A 24418-nucleotide genomic window follows, 5' to 3' on the forward strand; every position below is an offset into this window, starting at 1 on the left:
CTTTTAACTTAAGTACAATGTATACCATCGCTCTTACGGTGAAGGAAAATATCGTGAGAAAACCTGCATATCTAGATATAGCACATCTACAGGCTGTTGCAAAAAGGGTATAATAAGCCGACTCTAGTAGGTTTCGGCCTTCGGCTTAGTATACCCTTTTTGCAACACCCTGTATAATGGGAACCCACCAAAACCCGCAGTAGACCAGCGTGGTGGGAAATGGTCACGAGATTCCTTCAGAGAGAGAATATCGATTCAGAGAGAATATCCCTGAATTCCCACGAGGATACATTTTAAGGTAGCCTTAATAGAATAGGTTGTTTAGGTACCCTAAGATAGAGTTTCTAATCTTAAAAATAGTGGCGTAGCGCGATCGCCGTAACTGACTTCTTATGAAACAAATGACTTCACCCTTCCCGCCACAAGTTGGCTTCCCCAACTTAGGAATTCTTCGACACGTAACTCGCCCCCACAACATTGAACTTGGGCCCACCTGTCTCAACAAGTCGCGTCGGGCACCCCACAGCTACCCCTGCACCAGGGCGCAGGCGCGGCGGCCGCGCAGCCGCCCTACCAGCCCCGCATATCGTATTTCCGTACTGACCAACAATTAAAACGCAACCAAAATCACTGGAAACGACGAAAACCAGGTAAGATTTCATCTGAAACAAGTCTGGTCTTCATCAGGTGAGTCTGTGCAGTGTTACGCGGCAGTTTGGAATCAATGGTGTGGGGTTGTGGATAAAAATAAAGCGAGAGTAGAGAACTGGGGTGAGGTAAGCGCTAGGGGTTGGGCAGCTCCCTGCATGGAGTTTCGTAATCTGGCTTAGATTCCCAGCGCCCGCCCGCCGCCGCAGTTGTGTCTATAGTTCTATGAGGCAGTGATGACTTTGTTTACGATGGGGTTGGATAAAGGTGCTTCAGTTTTTTCGATGTTTAAATTCAAAGGTAAACCTACAATACGTAGGTGGGCTTATCTACTTCATATGCATTCTCTTTGTAATATCTCCGTTGAATATCTACGTTGAATACCTAATGTTAACGTTGCAAATTTTAAATTAGTTAACTCTAGCTGATGTTTGAACATAATTTCATCCCGCGGATAGATGATAAAGTTATTTATTCCATCCTACTCATTTGTTACACCTACCGAGTACTTAGTTAGAGTGGCGAGACAGTATCCTCGACCAATAAGCAACTAGCGTGCTCGGCGGAGGGCACTGTTTCGGTCGCTCTACTCGGTATATAGGTGTAATCAGGGCCTATAAGTCTCTCATCACCCACCTCCCCAGCAGGCGGACATGAACTTCAGTCCGTTCCCGGGGCAGGCGGCGGCGCCGCAGCACTTCACCGCCAAGTTCGGCTACGAGGCCGCCGGCACCGTGCTGCAGGAGACCAGGTACCAACAAGGTTAGTACACCGCCTACAGTCTCTAAGGTCTAAATTTATAAGACTGCTACTTTACGGTTGGATCACCTACCTAGTAAGGCAGCCCAAACAGGGTGTTACTTTTCAATCCCCCCTTTTTGCTTTCTTACGGCTTACTATATAACTTTTTCAACAGCCTGTATATATTTCAAGAATTTTTTGCGCAGCAAGATTAAAATATTCATACCCTACACTGTAATTTGCAAAAGATGTATGGCCGCACGTTTCACACTCAGTCAAACATCCACCTTGTCCTAATGTCGTCCTCGTAAGCGCATGTTAAAGATAAAGATAAAAGATAAAATACACTTTATTGCACACAAACAGAAACAGTTTCACAAACAAAGAAAAGAAAAATGGTACAATCGGCGGCCTTATTAGTTACTAAAAGTTAACTATTTGCAAAAGATTTATTCCTACACGTTTCACACTCATCCCAACACCCACCATCTCCATCTCCTCGCAGGCGCGTCCGGCGTGCAGTTCGTGCCGTCATCGGGAGACCTGCAGAGCGTGAAGTTCCGCCAGGGGGAGAGCGTGGTGGTCGTCAGCTCCGCCACGCAGGGGCCCGTCACACTCGCGCAGATACCTATACAGACCGGTAAGTACGGTAAATATGATTATGGTATCTTGAGGGTTGCTAAGTGTATCGTTCGTTACAATTACAATTAGCAGTACATTTAAGTTTTGGAGAAGATAATAATAAAATTTTAGGTACTTAGGTAATTAATATTTAGGTATGGCAGCAAATAATAGGACCTCAATAGATATTTAGTCAGACAGCCTTTCGGATGTTACGTAGCCCTCCTCAAAAGACACCTCTAGCGCCACAACTACCTAATCATCTTCATCTCCCTTCCCTAGAACTAACATAATCTCCTTAAAAATATAACCTCTCACCTCCATCCCGCAGTGAACACGGGGGTGAAATACCACACCATAACATCAACGGGTCAGATCAGCAACATCGCGTACGGACAGTTCGAGCCGACGCAGCTGAAGATAGAACAGAGAATTGACAAGCGCGAGTACCGCGAGGAGATACCGCAGGAGCTGATGGCCACTCATCATCAAGGTTTGTGGATTACCAGAAGGGTGTTAGTGAGGTACTTATACTTATCTAACTGAATCATGTTATGTAACTAAGTAGGTACTTACCTACTCTGAATTTGCACAGGAAAGGTACTTAAATCAATACCTACTTATAGTTCCACGACCGATAGCCCCAGACCTCTCTCTACTCGTTAAGAGTAGCATAGTAGTATGTAGTAGTTCGCATTTTTATTCAATTTTTCTCGGCGACCTCTTTACGCACACAAAGAACAAAGAAAACTAAAAAACCGAATTCAAAAACCGAACGCCAACTTTTTCCTCCCCCGCAGTGACACAGACGACGCAGCTGCAGCAAGGAGGCCAGCAGCTGCTGGTGGTGCTGCACGAGCCCAAGGAGGCGGCTGCCCTGGCCAGAGCCATCAAGCAGGAGGCGCGGAACGAGCGCGGGGCCGTCGCGCCCGCTGAGTTTATTAGTGAGTGTGCTTCACCTTTTAGACGAGTATACGAGACACACTGCTGACATATGGACTGAATTTTACCTGATCCGGTTGTAGAGTGAAGAGTTCCTATCGAGGGTGACTGCTTATTATAAAAACAGTCAGCGGGTGTATCTAAAGTGTGCTATATATATAGTACCAAAAACTATACGTAATGAACAAAATAGTTACTTAAATAATAGGAAAATTACCTTTCCGTTGGAGTTAAGGATGTGTCCTTAACAGCACCAGGGTCTAACTTTACTTATATATTTATCGTTTAATAAAGGGTGTTGCAAAAAGGGTATTAAGCCGAAAGCTACATGTGCAACATGGTATAAGTTACCTAGACCCATTATACTATGTCTGGTGCTGTCCAGACAAACTGTTAAAAATAGCCAAAAATTATCTTGAGACATGGATGTGATTACTTAGTTACAAGTTTATTCAATCTTCTTCACAGTCTACTCCCCAACGGGTGTCGGTGACTTGACCGACACGTCAACCTGGCAGACGCTGGGCTCGGGCGTCGCGGACTACCTGTCGGCCTTGCCTCTCCCTCTGCACCACTTGCTCAAGTATTCAACAAGTGAGGGGAAGCGAGACGACCAGCCGACGGTGGTGACCGTCGCGACTAACACGATGCCGCAGCAAAGCGCCGCGCATACTGTGAGTTGGGCTGCAATACTTCATAACATCATTAATTACCTAGCTAATTAATGTAAATAACCTTAAATTCCACCACTCTGGAAGACTGAGTATCTTCATGTAATCGTAATAGTTAAGCTATCTGTCCAAGATGATAATTTAGATCCGCGTTCTCACCACTTTCATCCCATGCATGGTCACCCTTTCCTTCTTAACTATCAAGGTCGTCCAACCATCTCCTTCTCGACCTGTCTCGAACAACCCAGCCAATAAACAAAATTATCCTTATTATACTGCAGCAAATCCAGCCGTCCAACATCGTGGCAACAAGCAACAACAACAACAACGTCGGCGTAGTGGTCCAAAGCGTCCAGACGTCGACCATCGTGAGCCCCCCCGCGCCCCCTCCCGTCGTCAACAACGTGTCCACCGTCATCGTCAACAAGGGCAAGAAGAAGAAGAAGAAATTTATGAAGGAGAAGAAGCCGAGGCCTAAACCTGGCGAGATTAGACTCACTACCGCTTTAGGTAAGTAATCTTCAGACACTTGAATTATGAGTAGGTATGGTAAAATACCCGAAGCTAAAGTTGAAGCGTTTGCATCAGTCGGTCTCCTACTTCGCTACTAAATACCTTATTGATTAGAATAGTACCCTACAAAATAACAATACCCAACCTCTTGAAATCAGCCTGCCCGATCACTATCACTACGTTCGCTAGACAAGTTACGCACGTGATGTGTTTCGGGCCATCATGAATCACCGCGATTGCATCTAAATGCAAGTGTGTTGTTGTCCCGCAGACGGCAGCACGCTGTACTGCTGCCCGGAGTGCCACATGGCGTACCCGGAGCGAGGCCTGCTGGAGCAGCACCTCGTGGGACACACCATGGAGCGACGGTAACTATAACAACCTCCTTGACGTAGGTCTATTAACTAGTTGATGTATGTGTGAACTGTTGTACCGCGTAGCTAATGTGTTCAAAGCACAAAGCAAATACATAGTAGAGCTGTTGTAAGCAACGTAGCCGTGACCGTCGTCGCCGTCATCTCATCCTATATAGAAAACGATATATGGCAGCTCTACTTTGTATTTGCTTTGTGGTTCAAAGGGACCCAAGATTGGTCAAGATCCTTGATTGACGAAGAACAAAGCATTAGTAGCGACTGGCTTTAGGCACACGGTTTTGGGCCCTCTGCCATTGGGACTTCTGCCCTCAGACCTCTGCCTTTGTACAAATATCGAAATAAATTAAGCTTCAACTATACCTGTAGGTATTATAAATACCGCAGTCTCTTAGAAGTAACTAGATGTTTGACGTTATCTTACTGATTCTCACCTGGCAGGTTCATCTGCGACATCTGCAACGCGGCTCTAAAGCGCAAGGACCACCTCACGCGGCACAAGCAGTCGCACAACCCGGACCGGCCACACGTGTGCTCCGTCTGTCTGAAGGCCTTCAAGAGAAAGGAGCAGCTTACCCTGCACTTTGTGATACATTCGGGAGAGAAGCGGCACATTTGCACGGAGTGCGGGAAAGGTATTTATTTATGTTATGGCGGCTGATGAAACGTTAAACCTGAACTACTGACTTACACAATAATTGGTCATAACTATTTGAACACTGACTCTGACTGGATCTCAAGGAAGCATTATCAGCTGTCCTGTCCCTACTACACGGGTCTGTTATCGACGTAGATAAACGTCACTATGTCGCGATTCGGCGCATATAAGTACAGCACTGTGTTTGGATAAACGAGCCTGTTAAACGAGTTTAATGACGTTGCCGATAACGAACCCTTGCCGTGGGGCCTGGATCTCCTAAACAAATAGCGCTACCGTACTAATCTCTCTGCCTCTTCCTCTCAGGTTTCTACCGCAAAGACCACCTCCGCAAGCACACGCGCTCTCACATCGCGCGGCGCGTGAAGGCCGAGCTGTCTCAACAGAACGCGGGGCGCAGCGACGGCATCGAGTCGCGCCCCGTGCCCGCGCCCGCGCCCTCCTGACCGGAGGAGGACAGCAAGCCGCAAGATTTCCTCTCCTTTATATCCTCGCCGAAGAGCAGCTTCTGAATGCCGCTAGATGGCGTTGGGTTTGGCTTTTTTAGGTTGTTATAAATTTTGTATTTCTTGGCATTATACTGTTTTATTTTGAAGCTGGAAATAAAATCACCGAATGTTTGCGTTGGTAGGTACTCGCGGTCGGATAAATAAACACTTAGAAAATGGCGGCCTTTAATGGGAAGTAGGTACTAAGTAATACCGTAATAACGAAGCTGGTATGAGCGAGATAGAGTGAGACGGTCCGCCATGTTCATATTGTTTCTTTATATCGACTTAGTAGTACAAGTCCGTTCTTTGACTATATTATAATACTGTATAATTGGGCAATTTTTATTATGCTAAGGTATAAAGTGATGAATTTAAGTTATTGGTTTATTTACTAATAAAAAACTATGGACTATGTGTGAAATGGACTATGTAACTGCCTATAATGGTGCAAAATATTTTAATGTAATGTACATGTCTAATTTAAAATATTTAGGCCACGGTTGTTTGAATTTGGTCAGACGTTATAAAAATAAGTTGGCTCTATTAAAATTGTTGTAAAATGTGATAAGTAAAATTAGCCTGAGTTTTTAAAAGCTCTAGAAATTTGTATAGATTGGAATTTATTAACTAGTTTATTTTTATCGTTTATTGTATCTGCTTTTGTTAGAGAATACTTTTGTAAATTAAATTGTTAATGCGATACATGCAATAATAGTATAAATACTTACGTTTAAGTCTGTTTTTTTAATACTTATGTATATTGGGCTAAATACATTCTTCTATTTTTCTAAATTAAATAAAAAAAATAACAAAATTGTATGTTGTTGTACAGTCAGCTGCATAAGTAGCTATACAATTTTGTACCTTGTCAAATTCACAAACTGTTGAAACATTGACGGTTGTCAGTTTGATAAGGTACAGAAGTGTATAGCTACTTATGCAGCTGACCGTACATAGGTAGATACTTATTGGATTATATAAAATATCTAGATAATATATGATAGTAATTTTATTTATGTTACTTATTATAGACTGTATTTTTTAATTTAAAATTACATAAAGTACAAAACTAATTGTTTTTAGGGTATTACTATTCTTGATAATAGTGTGTAAGTATATATATACCTATAAATAGATCATCTGACATCTCGATTACCGTTTATAAATACGACTTGTACGCATTGACATATATATTGCTTGTACTTACGTATGATAAGCTGATCTTCCATATAAATTAATTAGGAAATATTTAACTGCATGTATGTAACTGTATGATTATGAGTTATAAATATGATTTATGATGATGTTACTTTAGTATTATTTGAACAAGAATGAAATATTTGAAGATATGCATAGATTTTTGCATGGATGCATTGTATGAATTTGTAAATTGTAATTGAATGTTAGTAATAATTTGTTACTTATATAAGTTTAGTTGGTTCTAAAGCTATAAATAAAATACTTCATACTCGAATAATTTGGCTGTAATTAAAAATATTTCTTATTCCACCTGTGTAAACTACCGTTAGTTGATAATAAAAATCAAGAAACTGTATGCAACCATTTTATTTAAAACAATTTGTACTCTGCATGGCTTGCCATAAACATCTCTAACTACACTTAAATAGGAGAAAAGGAACATCCAATTATATCTAAACTTATTTACTAGGTTTTTGGTACCACATCGTGCGCTAATTAAAAAGATACTTTATGGCACTTGATTTAAGATCCAAACTGTTTAACAACAATTAATCTTTCATATATTATATCATAAAGAGAAGTTAAAATGTTTTATAAATCTATAATGTAAAACATTTAATTTAATATATCTATCTAGATATCAAATTAGTTTAATACTATGAAAGATATGTAGAAATATACCTACTTCGAGATCACAAAATACATTTGGATTGGACCACACAATGGAAAGTTCGTAAACCAGAATAAGTAGGTACATAAATAGTTAAGTAGGTACCTTATTTTCTTACAAAATAAATACATGATAGTTATACAAAAAAACTGGACTCACATCACCATTATAAAAAAAATCTTATATGTGCAAAGAGTCACAGATCGGCTCGTCAATTACATAATGTAAAAAATCACTAAATTCACATTCAATAAATAAACAATGTTGCTGTTGCTATGACTCTAGACTCTATTTTCGACGTGAAATTAATCTACTATCTTCTCTGGACTGGTCTGAACGGACCCTTAGGTTGTATTCCACCGGCGATGCAAGACAATTGTTTTTTTTTTAATGAAACACTGGACTATCACTCTCTGTAGTTGTCATTCGATCACTGCGGGTTGACGACGGTCCGGCGTTCTCCGTTGTCGGTGGACATCACCACTTCGTAGGGAACTTTCATTTGTAGAGGTACTCGTAGCTTGGCGTTCGATGGTGCCTGTTACAAACAGATAATTATTGTAAATAAAATAAGAACTCCCGCTGTAACGCTCTTTAGGTTTCACCATCGGGGATCAAAGTCGTGATCATAAGCATGCATAAGTACATACAATAAAGCTCTGAAACATATAGGTTGGTTACATAGCCTAATTGTTTTACTGATACTGATACCTCAGTTACGAAAATACCTACTAATTGGAACCTGCCGAAGGTTTCGCAATTTCAGAGAAGTACAAGTACACTAAGAAATATCCATTCGCAACATCTTTTGTTCTACGACGTTTGCTTTTGCAACAACCTGTATAGGTATAGGTATCCATTCTACATGGACGCCTATTTTGACATTCTGATTTCATTTTCGGGCTTAGATACATGCTGCACACGTAGCTTTCGGCTTAGTATGTCCTTGTGGCGGACTCCTAGCCACTAGTTCAGACGAAGATCAACAGATGGCGCTCGGAACGCAATACAGAGAAGATGTATGGGAACTACGCAAATTACTATGAAAATCCTACATCGCGCATTCGAGCAGCCTCCACGCCATCTTCCATCGAATTTCTCTCCTCACCGCCGGAGGAGTCCGCCACATCCTTTTTGGAATACCTATATATACCCTATATCATACTAACCGTGATGGTAATCTCCGGCATGACATTAAACGTGAACCCGCCGCCGCCGGTGCCGCGGGGGGACATCATGCTGATGGGGAACAGCCCGGGCACGTCCTTCTTCGCCTTCTTGGCCTTCTCGTGCACCGGGATGTGCTTCTGCAGGTGGTCCTTGCGGTAGAACCCTGGGGGAGGGAGGTGGTTAGTGAACGGGTATAGGGTTGGAGTTAGTTTTGTTATAGTAAAGTGAGAGAAATTGGGTTAGATTTGTTATAGTAAAGTGAGAGGAATTTTGCAAAGTGAGCGTGAAGTCCTAAGTAACCTAGGACGTCTGATGGCTTTCCATCGTGAGCTTGGGTGTCTATTTCACGCGTAATGCCCCACTTTAGAAGCTAAATGCGCAGCTCGACACGATAGATAGCCTTACCTTTCTTTACTGTGGACAGAAGAAATCTGCGTTCGAACCTAAAGCTCCTATGTTTTATAATGTATTTATTTTTTATTTTATTTATGAACAAAAATAAAAAATTGTCTTTAAACCACGACAGTAGCGCTCAAACTAGCTCACCCTTCCCGCACTGCGGACAGAAGAAGTCCTTGCGGCCGGTGTGTATGTGCAGGTGTATCTTGTAGTGGTCGCGGCGGCGGAACGGCTTGCCGCAGTACTTGCACACGGACACCTGGCGCGGCGCCGGCAGGGACGGGGCCGAGGCCAGGCGGTTCTACCTTTTTTGGCATAAGATTTTTTTGCCTAATCTCGTATTGCATAGTAACGTTTGGTCAGAATCTCGTTACGCCGAAAATCGTATGGCATAAATCTCGTTTAGTAAAAAGTTATTTCGCATAACATTGTTTAGCCTAATAATGGTATGGCCAAATCTTGAATAGCCTAATAATGCTATGGCATAGGTTTATTAGGTTTATACAAAGTAATAATATTCGTTTGGCTTTAACTTTGACGGAGCGTCTCCCTACATAGCGCAAACTGGTGCCTCGTATTGTTTCCGCTGTTTGGAAAACGCTCCGCTCCGCTTCGCTGCGCTCCGCTTTGGTTTTGATGAACATGTGTACCTAACACGCTCCTCCTCGCTTTGCTCGTCGTCGCACCTATTTTTAGGTTTCGATCTCATGGGGTTTGTAATAATTTTGGTCGTTAACTTTCGATTTTTTGATCATACAATATCGTGATTTTCGGGATGTAGGAGTAAAATACCACAATTTGTACATTTACTACATACTTAATATATTATTTATTAAGATAACATTAGTAGAAACAAGATTATACATAGGTATAGACGAACATAAATTTGAGCAAACGAAACTTAGGTGTTTAAAGATTGTGCCTAAAGAGTTTTAGACGAAACGAGCCTTATGCCACATAAGTCTTGGCAAAGTGATGGTTCGGCCAAAAAAGTTTAGACCATACGAGTTATGCGAAATGAGTTTTGGTCAATAAAGATTATGCCAGATGAGCGGAACCCAGGCCAGGCAGACCGGGTCCGGCTCGATTATCATGTCATTGTGTGTTCAAGTGGCCTGAGCGAACTACTACCACTAACGGTGTCATAAAGATAGTGCATGGCCGATATTTACACGCAACGTTGTCACGGGAAAAAACCATAAACGCCAACTCGTTTAAAATGCGTAGCGCTTCAAGCCTCAACTTGCAAACGCATGGAGACACTACGAGCAAAAAAATCACTCGGGTCTTCTGGGCGCCCTAAGTAACCAAAGTCATCTTCTGGCTTTCTAGCGTAAGCTTGTGTGGATATTACCAGTGGTATTTCACGCATAATTTCCTACTTTAGAAGCTAAATACGCAGCTCGCCACTATAGATAGATAGCAGCCTTACCTTCTGTGGACAGAAATCTTTGCGATCGAACCTAAAGTCTCCTTTGTATCTTGACACCAATTTCATTATAATTTGTTTACTATAAAACACAATAGCAGTGCACAAAACAGCTCACCCTTCCCACACTGCGGACAGAAGAAGTCCTTGCGGCCGGTGTGTATGTGCAGGTGTATCTTGTAGTGGTCGCGGCGGCGGAACGGCTTGCCGCAGTACTTGCACACGGACACCTTGCGCGGCGTCGGCAGGGACGGGGCCGAGGCCGGGCAGACCGGGTCCGGCTCTATTACCAGGTGTATTTAAGTGGCGTGTGTGAAATTGCGGTTTCATAAAAATGGCCGATAGGTACCAACAACGTACCCGCGGGAAAACGCCATAAACATTGCCAACTCGTCTGAAACGCTTAGCGCTTCAAGCCTCACCTTGCAAAGGCGTCGAGATAAATCCAGCTAAAACCCTCGGATTTCCCGGAAACCCTAAGTAACCTAGCTTGGGTGTCTTACCGGAGGTATTTCACGCATAATGGCCTTTACAGACAAAAATGCGCAGCTCGCCACTATAGTTAGGTAGCAGCCTTACCTTTCTTTACTGTAGACAGAAAAAATCTTTGCGGTCGAACCTAAAGTCGCCTTTGCTTTGGAATGTAAATTTGTCTTAAAACACAATATAGTAGTGCTCAAAATAGCTCACCCTTCCCGCACTGCGGACAGAAGAAGTCCTTGCGGCCGGTGTGTATGTGCAGGTGTATCTTGTAGTGGTCGCGGCGGCGGAACGGCTTGCCGCAGTACTTGCACACGAACACCTTGCGCGGCGTCGGCAGGGACGGGGCCGAGGCCAGGCAGACCGGGTCCGGCTCGATTATCATGTGTCTATTATTAAGTTTATTCAAGTGGCTTGAGTGTACTTGCGGTATCATAAAAATGGCCGATAGGTACCAAAACCGTTGCCGAGGAAAAACGCCATAAATGTCACCAACTCGTCTACAATAGCGCTTCAAACCTCACCATGCAAAGGCGTAGAGAAAAAACCAGCTAAAACCTTCAGATTTTCGGTAAGCCGTAAGTAACCTACGTTGTCTACTGGCTGGCTTTTTAGCGTAAGGTTGGGTGTCTTACCGGAGGTATTACACGCATAATGGCCCACTTCAGAAGCTAAATACGCAGCTCGCCAAGATGGATAGACGGCAGCTTTACCTTTCTTTATAGTGGACAGAAGAAATCCTTGAGTTCGAACCCAAAGTCAACCGACGCGAAGCGGCTCCTTGGTTTTGGAAAGTAAATCTGTCATTAAAACACAATAGTAGTGCATAAAACAGCTTACCCTTCCCGCACTGCGGGCAGAAGAAGTCCTTGCGGCCGGTGTGTATGTGCAGGTGTATCTTGTAGTGGTCGCGGCGGCGGAACGGCTTGCCGCAGTACTTGCACACGAACACCTTGCGCGGCGTCGGGAGCGAGGGGTCTTCGGCTAGGCAGACTGGGTCCGGTTCGATTATCATGTGCTGCTGGGTAAAAGGAGTTGATTAGGTGAAATGACAGATTAGATTAAGTGAATCATTCTGACCTGAGCCTATAATGAAGTTTACTAAAAATCCATCGGGCTGGAACATTTTCATTGCTCGTGAGTATATAATTTTATGTCATCTTCATTGAATTAGATAACAAAATAAAGATATAAATAATGTGATCTGTGAATAAACAGATATGAGGAAGGTGTTACACCGTGCAGCAGATTTATGATCCAGAAACACCTACGTATAAGTTAGCCTGACTATCTAACGCGTGAGCAGAAGGATGAAGAAGTCTTGGCTCTGCAATATATAGGTGGCCAGCGTAGAACACTGATTGTGCTTGGCGAAGAACAGATGTTTATAGCAGAGCTACCTACAGTAGCGGAGAGCCACTTGAAGAAGAAGACTATCGAACCTGTTCCTCATTCTTCTCCGCCAACGCCAGGGCGGGCAGCCGCCCCCCGCCCCCGCCCCCGCCGCCGCCGCCCTGCATCTGCTCCTCGTTGATGTTCTCGCAGTTCACGCGCTGAGCGTGCTCGTGCATGCAGGAGTGCGCCTCGAACTGCTTGTTGGTTTGGAAGCCTGGAAAAGAATTTTTGTATCATTTAATTATCCTAACTAATTATAAATGCGAAAGTAACTGTGTCTGTCTGTCTGTTACTCTTTCACGCCAAAACTACTGAACGGATTTGAATGAAATTTGGTATACATATGGTTTAGACCCTGAGATAGAACATAGGCTACTACAGACAGACACAGTTACTTTCGCATTTATAATATTAGTTATAGGATTGTGAGTGTAGTGGCGCTCATTGGAAGAGGCTCTTAATAATTATGTACACCAAAAAGAATAATAAAACTAACAAGTTGTAACTATTTTATCGCTTAAAGCGATCTCTTCCAGACAATCTTAGGACGCATGGTCTAAGAGATGATTATGATTAGTGATGACGGGCTGACGATGATTACCTTCATTGCACATCGAGCACCAGATACTAAAGTCGCAGAAGGCGGCAGGTGTTGTTACAATAAAGCGTAATATAGTAAGCCCAGAGGGCGTGACTCAGGAAATCATATTCTCTACTTTACCTTACTTTGTATAACTTTCGGAAATTCGTGAAAATCCCATTGGAGTACGTACTATACCACTCTTGCATAATTCGGTATTAATTAGTAATTAGGTACATAATTATATATAGGTATCCTACCTTCATTGCAAAGCGAGCACCAGATACTAAGATCACACACGGCAGCAGGAGGCAAGGCGGGTCTCACCACGCCCTTGTAGTGCACATTCATGTGCACCTTCAGGTGTTGTTTCCGCTTGAAGCGCTTGTGGCAGACTGTACACTCGTGTGGGCGGTTCTCCGCTTTGAGCTGACTGTATAGGGGTACTAGGAGGTCCGTGTTGAGGTCCTGGAATTTAGGATATAAATTATAAAAATTTGCTTAGCATGTAGGACATGTCAGTGAAGAACACGGGAAACTAGAGCGCGTTTAGATTGGTCAGTCAAACTAATGACAGTCGCTGACTGCCCAGCAGGGTGTGATCAATGTACAGTTGATACGATAAACACTATAAATGCTGCTTTTTGATATTGTGCACAGGATTTCCTTCTATAGTTATTTTTTTTAACAGACGAGTACCGAAACTAGAAACGCAGTTAAGACTGCGTTGCTATTGGTCCTATATAACAATGGCCCATCTAACTCGGATATGTGCAAGAGACATACGCAGTTCTCGTTTGTTAAAAAAAATCTATAAATAGATGTAATTGCTATCCTTTTTCTATCATGCAGTGAACGACTGTTTTATGATGATAATGAATATCAAACCTGCGGAGTCTCCCAAGATTGCCCGTCCTCATCCGCCGCCTCGTCCGTGATGACCTCCGCCTTCAGGTGCGTGTTCATGTGCCAGAGCAACTGCTCCTGCTGGTAGAAACCTGTAAGGGAATTATTGTGAGATTCATGACAATAGTTATTTACTTACATAAAGTTGTATACAGATTATAGTGTTATACTCGGCGAAAACCAAAGGCTACCGAACTGAACCGAAGCTGTAGTAGAAAAGGGTAAAAAACATGGCTGACGGAACATATGAATTCAAAATATCTCACTATAGTAATTTAATATTTAGGTACCTAGAGCATGATATTCATTATTATGAAAACACCCCTAAATATCTCGTAAAATTGAAATTCTGGCCTAACCAATAAATAATAGATATCCGAGACAGACAGAATTTCAACTAACCCTTCGACTCTAAAGGGGTAGCTAAAATATAAGTAGGAAGTACCAATAAAGTGGGGTTAGCATGAACACCTGTCGATAGATTATTGTACAATAGAATATATACATAGGTACCGATATCATGTTATTTTAGGGTGGGGCGGGCCACTTGAACCTACCTAGTTTAAAATTTGATAATTAAATACTCTTATGATATACCCTATCCTGTTATGAATTTTAATAGTCCAATGTACCTAAAGGAGTTCCTCACCTTGGATAATTGTTTACTCAGGCATCAGTAATTTTACATGTATTATTTTCAACAACTTTGTGCACGAATACCTATTATTTACAAGGCTAGTATTTTTTTGGAATATTTAAACACTTGAGACGAATTCAAAACCTCCTCCTTTTTTCGGAGTCGGTTAAAACTTAACAAAAATACTCTGTACGTATTCATTACAACTACCAATTCTACGAAAGCTCACCAGCAAAAACCGTTACCTTCCACTCCGAAACCTGTTTTTCAACGGATTCTATTTCTATATCGGTCCCACCCTTATTGTATCACAAGTCCCCCTTTAAGCTTCAGCCCGTGGGGACGCCCCCCCTTAAACAACCCCTTTCTAACCTAAGCTTTGGGAGGGTAGCCGTGTATTACAACAAACTTACTTGTGCGGTTGGGGGAACCGTATTATGAAAGGACGAAAGGGGGTTTTAGCTTGAGCGAATGTGGGTCCAGAATAGGTTAGAGGAAATTAGTTTAGAGACTTTTTAAGCACGGCCTCTTTGGGATACAACATGTTGGGAAGATGTTGCGTGGATATTGGATTACGGAAAAGTTTTGGGATATTTTGTTAAACAGCAAAAATGTTACACAAATCCAAGGTAAGCTAAATTTTTAGTTTGTCATTATTAGTGCTGTGCTGTACAACTAATCACATCAGACATTGGCGCCAGCAAATTAACGAGTGATTAAAATAATCTGCAGCTAATAAGTTGCGGTCGCCCCGGTCGGTTTGTATGTAGTTTAACCCCTGACCTTTCCTTTTTGTATCTAGTTATCTAATAGGTGTATTGATAAAATTGACTATTCAAGTTAAACTTTACTGAAAACAAGATCTTACCTATGGTATTAAGAGTTTGCGTAGGAACTTTTCTTTCTTTATTTTTCCTGAGGGATCGATAACGAGGCCAAGTTTAGAAGCATCAAATTACATTAGTAACTACATGAGTTCTTGAAATATTATTTAAAATAAAAAAGGTGGGTAATATCGGACACGCAGGTAGGTAACATTGAGATCGGTCCAACACTTATAGCAAACAGCAAAACAATTGATCTAATAAAGACACGTTAAACTTATAACCTTCTTTTTAAATTTGGCCGCTACACGGGTTTGTTACCGACGTCGATAAACTCGTTCAATGCGCGATCCACCAATCACAGAACCGTATTTATAACAAAACAGCAAGATAAACGTGACTAAGTTTATCGACGTCGATAACAAACCCGTGCAGCGGCACCTGCTAAGTAAACCAACTGACCTTCCCCACACACGCTGCACTCATACTCCTTCACCGCATGAACCCGGGAGTGCAGCTTGAGGTGGTCCCGGCGCTTGTAGGTCTTGTCGCAGTCGGGGCAGCCGTAGGGGCGCACCGGGTCGCCGGTTGCGATGACTGTTGTAACTTGGCCTGTCAGCTGGAAGAGATGGGTGGGTTAGGTGGTCCTTAGTGTTAGCTTAGGTACTACTAAAAAGTTCCAGTGGCATATGGAACGGTTATGTAATTTGGATCTTCATTGCTCACAAGTGTATGTAATCATGATAATCCAATGAATAAGATAGAAGTCCTCTGAACTCGGCCAGCCATCATCCAGCCACTACTTGTAGAGTCAAATCTTGGTTAAAGAAGTAGGTACTTAAGGAGGGTTTCTGCTCTAATTACGACGACATCTCGTAGCATAAAACGTAATTATCACATTACAGCTCTCTTCGTATTTCGACAAACAAGAGTAGACCACCTGGTCAGACTACTTGTCTAATATCTGTAGGGACCGATTATACCTAAACGGTAAAGTTTTTCTGAATTTGTTTGTTTGTCCTTCTTTACACGTCACAACCGTTTTTTGTATCGAGATGTTGTAAGAGTAAAACACAGGGTACTTGTTGTCCTAAAATTCTCATGGGAAACCCTTTTTCTAGTCGAGACGTAGCTCGCGGACAAAAGGAAAGCTAGTTTTATACAAAACTCGGAGTTTGACCAACCTTTACAACAATATCCTCAAACGGATTATACGTTTCGACGGGCCGACACAAAAAAAAACATAGATGGGGGATACGATATAGGGGGAGACCCCGTGTCGGCAAACGGCGTGTCGGTCGCCCCCCAACCCGTTGGTCTGATGATCTGCGGAAGGTAGCGGGAAGCCGCTGGATGCAGATGGCGGGTGACCGTTTGGGGTGGCGATCGTTAGGAGAGGCCTATGTCCAACAGTGGACTACGGAAGGCTGAGAGAGAGAGAGAGATATAGGGGGAGACCCAAATAAGGAGCAAAAAACCGGCCAAGTGCGAGTCGGGCTCGCGCACAAAGGGTTCCGTAGCAGCAAATATAATATTACAGTTAAATCAACCTATCTCAAAAACTATAAGAGATACTTTGATCAAACCAAAAATCGTTGAAAGAGTTAATTAGCATGCATCACCTCTATTTTTTTTAGAATTTTATACCCCGTAGTTATAAAAATAGAGGGGGGGGACATACTTTTTACGACTTTGAGAGCTGATATCTCAAAAACCGTTCACTTTAAGAAAAATGTTTTTTAGAAAACTTTATATCATTTTAAAAGACCTTTCCATTGATACCCCACACGGGTATGTACATCGAAAAAAAAAATTTCATCCCTCAGTTACATGTATGGGGGGCCCCACCCCCAATTCTTTTTTTTACTATTTAGTGTCATATTTTTGTAGCGGTTCATACAACACATATTCCCATCAAATTTCATCACTGTAGTACTTATAGTTTCCGAGTAAATCGGCTGTGACAGACGGACAGACGGACAGACGGACAGACGGACATGACGAAACTATAAGGGTTCCGTTTTTGCCATTTTGGCTACGGAACCCTAAAAAAGCTCGCATGGACTGCGGGGTCACTCTAGAGCTTATGAAAAACTAAGTTTCGGAGCGCTGCTGCGGTACTCACAACTACTCTATGTCGTTGTTATTACACGTATCGATTGCATAACAGCATTCGTATTAACAATATTCGTCCGTTCGTTTTTTCTCAAGATAGAGTAGGCCCCTAGGTAACGCAATGGAGCGTAAATGTAAGCCAAGGGCAAGTCGTCTCAAAGAAGCGCAAGGGTCTGTAAGGATTAAGTTGGCTGTTCTAAATTTTCTATACGTTTTCGCCCTTAAATTAATGGATTAGAGCTCAAACTAATGTGGGATTCAAACGCCGACCCTAGGGTCCCTAGGAAAGGTTTCTAACATGTAATAAATTTCGGCATAGATAATAATTTGACTAAGGTTTTCACAGCTAAAATAGTGTCGGATAGCTATTTTATGTAGGTATAAAGGGTTGAATTTTATAATTATCAACTTGAGGTAAAGTGTTTATAAGTAGGTTTTTTAATCAATTCATTTAGTACCTACTTAGGTAGATATACCTACTTATTATTTACCGAATTTAAGGGCATAGATAAATGTATTAGGTAAATACAATAACATATTTTTTTAACTTCTGCCGCAAAAGCATATACAGAAAAAAATGCCCTTCAAAAAGTCAGTCCAATAACACTTCCCCCTTTTTCATAAAACTTGTACACGTAGGTACTTTCTACCCCTCCTAAAGCTAAAATGGGAAACATATAAATTGACTAGAGAAGGGTCCCAAAAATGGGGGACAGAAGTAAATCGAGTGTCGGGTACAAGATTAGAAATGTGACACAGTACTTTTTGCCAAGTATGATCGGAAGACTTTGCACGTATTACAACTTATATTAAAAGTTAGTACGAGTCAAAAATGGACACCTCTATTCGATAGAAAGATAAATTGATGATTGACAGTGGTTTTTTGCTTCTAAAAAGGCATGTTATGTTACCACCATTATATTGTATACTGTGGCCGCTACACGGGTTCGTTATCGACGTCGATAAACTCGTTTAATGCGCGTTCCACTAATCAAAGGACCGTATTTATGGGGAATCGCGATATAGTTTCTACGACAAGAACGAACCTGTGTAGCGACAGCTAGGCTACAGTCTCATGTGTGGTCTTAAAAAACTACCTAATTTGAAACTCTGTAATTCTATATCTAGTGACTACCTACTCACTAGGTGAACATCTCCGCTCTGACCACCATCACTGGCTGGCTTGAAAACTCTCAAATTTGAAACACTCTTATCCTATGTACTCACCAGATCAACATCCGCGCTCTGACTCCCGTCACTCGGCTCATCTTCCACCTCCGTCTTGACGAGCCCGTTGACCACGAGCCCCTGCCGCCGGAACCGGTTGCTGTGGCTCTGCAGGTGCTTCTGCAGGTGGTCCTTGCGGTGGAACGCTGGTGGGAGGAGAAGAGATGTAGTTTGTGCGTAGTTTTGTGGATGAAGCGTGGGGCGGGCGAGAAATGTAATGAGTGATATGTTTGTTGGTTATTTGACTGTGGATGAACCGTTTCAGAGTTAACGAAAGGACCCTCCCAGACTAATTTAGATTCAGACCTTAAATGCATACAAATTATATTTCAGTGAGGTTGGTGCTAAAAAAAACGACCCATTACAGAATACAATGAAAATATTTTGGTGAAACACAAATCATGCATTCGTATTATTTCGAATCGGCTCATCCGTTTAAACTTATAACCCCTACTATTTATCAGGAGAGGGTAACAGTTTAGGTCCTGTCGACAATTTAATAGGTCTAACATCTTCAATGTTATTATAAGCCCTAGACTGTTACTCGTGCTAAGTCGTCGACACTTGTTGCCCGTCTGACCTATATTCCGAGTCCCAAGGTCGATAGGTTATTAGTTCCATTACGCTCACGGGCTTTGGCGCTAGCTTTGTTTGAAAGCTAGGCTTTGGTAAATGAATATACATTGAGGATTGATGTAGAAATATTGATTGTTATATTATGTAGAATAAGTTTTTATATTATTCAAAATAACCTGTAGACTGATAAAGAAGCCTCCTTGATTGATTGTCCGGCGCACCCGCTAATCTGACTGGCTAATCTTTTTACCACCGTGACTATCGCCATTCTAGCTTAAGTTTGGCCGTCACACTAGAACATCAAACTACGACTCACAGAGTATTTTCTCCTCGTTATTCATGAATAGCCCAGTGAAGAGGTGTCCTACGCTACATGCGTACAGTGTCATGTCAGCTAAGTACTCACATCTAGCACAAAGCACGCAGCTCAGCGTCTTCTCCTCGCTGTGTATGGCGCGGTGTATGGTCAGGTGCTCCTTCCTCTTGAACGCCTTGCCGCAGTCCGCACACACGTGCGGCCGCACGCCCTGGTGGCCTAGGGTGTGGCGTTCGAGGTGCTCGCGACGCTTCAGCCTGGGGGGTGGGATGTGGGAGTTATTTACAAAATGAAAAAGGTTTAAATTATGGATTGTTTGTTTTATAACAGGGTAGCTTTGGTGGCCCATGGTGTGGTTTTGTAGAAGCTTTCGACGCTACAACCTGGCTGGAGCGTGAGTGTAAGATTGTTGAGGGTTACCTGACGTTCTAGGTAACCTGGCCGGGAGAATAATAATAATGGTATTTGGGGACATCTCACCGAAGGCCCTCTGACCCTCATGTCGGACAGCTGATATATCTTAACCTGAAGGGCTAGCACGGAGCGCATTTATGACGTGACAAAAGTTCTCCGTCGCGCTCGCTCTTGAGGCTGCGCGATGTAAGTGAGCGCGATGCAAAACTTTTATCACGTCTTAAATAGCCCTTCTGAGTGAAGTTATCTCATAATAAATGTACAGATAGGCTATGTATAGTATTACACATAGCAGCTTAGTTACCGATAGGGAAACACGAGATTGCCCCCTCAGGGATATACAGTCGTGACCTCATGACTGTAGCTCGTGAGTGTTCAACCATCTACTTATACCACGTAGACTGTACCTACTCGTATTCGCATAAATTGGTACAGTCTGACGCCACCACAAATTCAAAACTTGCAGTAAAAAAATCGCCCTTATGCCACTCGAAGTAAGGTCGATAAGAAGTCTAAAGTGGACGGTTAGGAATCCTCCACTGTTCAACTTTGTAGACTGGGGATGTTGTTTCGAACTTTAGAAGAGCACAAATTCAACCGTGAATAATCTTAAGTTAAGTTTCGTATTCTCTTCTGCAAAGTTTAACCGTCGACCAAAAAGCGGTGTGTTATAACCAGGGCAGATATTTGTTCTCGGGTCTTAGTCGTTAAAATATGTACGTATCTATACTATCTATGTATAATATCAGCTGTCTGATATTACAGACTCTGCCTAGCTTGGGATATATTATTATTATAACGTTAAAGATTGGCGTGACGTCTTCTGTTTCTTCAAACAAAGCTTTAAATCAATAGGACATAGGATATTCTAGCAAATAACGTCAGTAGAAGGGTGTTGAGTGGGCAGTGACCAGGCAGGTGGGAGTTGTATATAATTACGTGACAATACTCGTATGTATGTGTATATGTGTCACACACAGACAGAGGACAGGTTACTAGGGGGGGCGTGGGAGGGAGCTGGCTCGTGTATTTGTAGCGTGTGGATTAGGGCATGCAATACCGCAAAACCGGTATCCGTAATACCGGGATCCCGGACAAAATTCCCGCTTTTTTCAATACCGGTATTGAAAGTCTATACCGGTATTGAAGTAATACCGGAATCTGACTTTTTTAGGCTATAAATAAAGCGATTAAGATTTTGTTAGCCTTGTGTTCCTATATACTGTGAAAGCGCACTTGTTCCCAACCGTTTAATGTAGTTTTCGGTTGCTAGAAATCTACTGTTGACCATGCGTAAACCGGCACCGGATGTAAAAAAATAATTTATTCTAAAATTTAAACTTTAAAACTTAATTCTCGTAAAAATCTACAACAAAATACAGAATATGATTGCATTTTCTTGTTTTATTTTGATGTATACGACCTTTAAACACAGTATATGCCATTTATTACAAGGAAGTCTAATACCGGTATTAATACCGGGATCCCGGTATTGAGTTTTAATACCGGAACTCAATACCGGTATTGAAAATTGTTCCGGTATTGCATGCCCTAGTGTGGATTAAAGAGGTTTTATTCACTTTGTTATTTCATGAAAGCTTTTTTTCTGGTTCGGGGAAATGCAAACGTATAATTTAATTTACAATAGCATACGTTTATTTAGCTAAAGCTAATAAATCACACCAGCTGATCTTAACAAAGTCATAATATAAAATTATAACACCAAATGATGAGTAAAACTCTTATTTTATAGCAATTTCATAACAACGAAAATTCGAACAGTCACTCGAGCGTACCCACCTATCAGTATTGTACTCATCGGACCAAACGGATTTTTATAAATGTAAGTATGTATAATGTCGATGAAGGAGGTATGATGATGGCGGCACTCGTGAAGTTTCGTCCGTCCGTATCCGTTGCGTACGCTACCCAAAGGTGGACGCTTACCTTTATCGTGTAAACTCAACTACATACTACTAGTTACAGTCACGTGCAATGAAAAAGTTCCACCTGCTATTGACGTTCCATATGTCATTGAAACTTTTTCCTTGCTCGTAAATGTAGTCTATAGATAGGCCACTTACCCAGTCCCGCAGATGGTGCATATAAACCGGTACTCCTTATTATGCATGCACAGATGCAGCTCCATGCTCTCCTTGTCCGCGTAGGTCATGGGGCACTCCACGCAACAGAACACGGCGCCCCCGTCCGGGTTGCGTACGATGATGGTCTGCTTGTTGCGCGAGACTAAGCTCCTACGCAACATTTGCGAGAGGTTCTCCAAGGAGGCCGGCGACTCTGTGGAGGTTGACGTGTTTGTAGTGCTGGCTGGTAAGGGTAGGCGCCGGAAAAAAATAAATCACGATTTCAGTATAGTGGGGCAAACGCGTAGTATTTTTTTTCTCTGTGTAAACGCCTTGCAACAAATTCTAATTTTGAACAGGTTCCTTTTCTTAAAGCCTCCGTTCAAAATATATTATGTGCGGCCTATATTTGCACTATGTATAAGTCGTTAGCACACTATTGACTATATGGGTCCAAGGATAGCGTAAGTAACGTAGTTACAAAATCATGTGGGAAATGTAATAGCCAAATTTAAGTTTCTCGTAAGCCTGACTAACAGAGCGAGGCGAGTTCTTAGTACAAAATAAAATTGTAAAGTAAGAGAAAAGCCAATGAGGTTTATCATCAGGTTAATCAGGATTCGTGAATAATAAATGGTAACATAATAATAATTATAAAGGTATCAATGATTTAATGTAGCACATACATGTAGATGTCTACATTGAATATGAAATACTTACATAAAGCTGATTGGACATAGATTTAACTACCACTATACCACACAGTAGTAACTTCAGTAACGTAAAGTAAGGTATCGCAACAGACTGTAACTTAACTAGCATTAAAAAAAAATACGTTACGAGATTCTCTCACCTATATCTGTGACAAGTAGGTAGAAGATATGGATGATTATTGGCCTAAGTCCTTACGTAACGGGTAGAAAACCCATTTACCCCTATTTTATAACGTGTCTGGTGTTCCTTAATCGGGTGTGCGTAATGCTTCTGTAGGTACCTACTGCCATATACACGCATTGCCTCAGTACTGTCATACATACCTACATGGTTCAAGAGCAACATGACTCAACAGTTTAGATGAGTGGAATCTTTGTAAGGTAGGTATAACAGGCTAACGCAACAGCCAGCCCAGCTCAATATGCAAACTAACATTTAAAAAAAATGTTCTCGGGCATTATGAATCATCATTGATGGATGCTGGTGCATGCTACTAGGTATTATGATTGTGAGTTTTGGTTTGTTTATTAAATTTAAGTGAAGGTGGGTAGATAAAAAAAAAACTGGACTGACGTAGCAGGCTACGATTCTATTAACGTATCGATGGTCTACCGAAAACTACTATAACACATCTTATTGTAAAAGGCCACATTACGATTCTTACGAGAGTACCTATTCATCTTCTACACTTTGATTTGAACTTACATAGGTAGATAATATTGGTTACTTTACTAAGTAAATAGGTAACTAACTACAGACAAAATTAATACTTAATATGAAAACCTCCTCCTTTTTTGAAGTTTGTTTATCAGAAGCACATTATAATATTTTAATATTATAATAAATAAAGGGGTTCTTCGAGTAGCAAGGACTATTATCACTCACCTGAATTAACATCATCCATTTCTTCCTCCTGCTCCGTCAGGCCCTCAGTCTCACCTTCAAACAAAATCACAAAATAAAACACTAAACTCCACCACACGATCACCGACGACCTAAAAACGATTCCAACCGACGAAGCGACCACCAGGGGACTACAAACTTCCACAAAAAATGCGAACCCTTCGTCCCTTACCTAATTCACCCACCAAAATGTTCAGCGGATATCGCCCAAAGGCCCAGAGCTCCCCTCTGTGGGGTGATACCCTTTTGTGTACCCCTCTTTACTTCCCCTACGGTACATGGGAGGGGGATCCCAAACCGGCCGACCGACCCGCTAACGGAGGGTGGGCTACCTTCACATCGATTCATCTCTACCTGGCTTCCAAGCGCGCTTTATAACGTACTAATAATAATAATACCAAATACATTGTTGGATTACTAAAATAATGGTAATTTTTGTACTATTATTTGGCGCCACTTGTTTATTTACAAACAATGCAATACTTTTTTGAATTTGACCTTTTGGTTGGTAAAGCAAAAAAAGAAATATATGAGTAATATGAAAAAATACATACCGTTCATGATGAGACTATATTAAATAAACCACTGAACACGAAGATACGATAACTTTCCCTATTAACGAAATCGAAAAATCTTGAAAACCAAGCGACACCTCTCCCCTTGCTTCTTGGTGAAGGACTGATTTTTTTTTACCAAACAAGCAAGGGAGAAGGAGAAGGG

General features: G+C 41.9%; 2 protein-coding genes across 3 annotated transcripts; one reads left to right on the forward strand and one right to left on the reverse strand.

Moving 5' to 3' along the window:
* The first annotated feature begins 377 nt into the window (after positions 1 to 377).
* LOC105380173 (transcription factor Sp3) lies at positions 378 to 6436 on the forward strand. Of its 2 annotated transcripts, none has more exons than XM_048626810.1 (10): positions 378 to 650; positions 1296 to 1410; positions 1895 to 2029; positions 2342 to 2503; positions 2811 to 2954; positions 3421 to 3626; positions 3905 to 4133; positions 4408 to 4504; positions 4952 to 5145; positions 5475 to 6436. In XM_048626810.1, the coding sequence occupies exons 2-10, from the start codon at positions 1302 to 1304 to the stop codon at positions 5612 to 5614; spliced, it is 1416 nt and encodes a 471-aa protein (XP_048482767.1). In that variant the 5' UTR covers positions 378 to 650; positions 1296 to 1301; the 3' UTR covers positions 5615 to 6436. The 2 variants fall into 2 exon arrangements, with proteins under 2 accessions (XP_048482767.1, XP_048482766.1); XM_048626809.1 differs by having other exon boundaries at positions 379 to 650; positions 1293 to 1410; positions 5475 to 6435.
* Positions 6437 to 7209: 773 nt separating this feature from the next.
* On the reverse strand, positions 7210 to 24394 carry LOC105380172 (zinc finger protein 260). The gene is made up of 12 exons (XM_048626916.1): positions 24253 to 24394; positions 23681 to 23734; positions 22082 to 22295; positions 19674 to 19840; positions 18692 to 18837; positions 15773 to 15968; positions 13871 to 13980; positions 13243 to 13450; positions 12450 to 12616; positions 11848 to 12028; positions 8699 to 8862; positions 7210 to 8067 (listed from the first exon to the last, which is right to left on the reverse strand). The coding sequence occupies exons 1-12, from the start codon at positions 24257 to 24259 to the stop codon at positions 7960 to 7962; spliced, it is 1722 nt and encodes a 573-aa protein (XP_048482873.1). The 5' UTR covers positions 24260 to 24394; the 3' UTR covers positions 7210 to 7959.
* Between the last annotated feature and the right edge of the window lie 24 nt (positions 24395 to 24418).

Source organism: Plutella xylostella, chromosome 17, assembly GCF_932276165.1.
Source record: "Plutella xylostella chromosome 17, ilPluXylo3.1, whole genome shotgun sequence".
Lineage (NCBI taxonomy): Eukaryota > Metazoa > Arthropoda > Insecta > Lepidoptera > Plutellidae > Plutella > Plutella xylostella.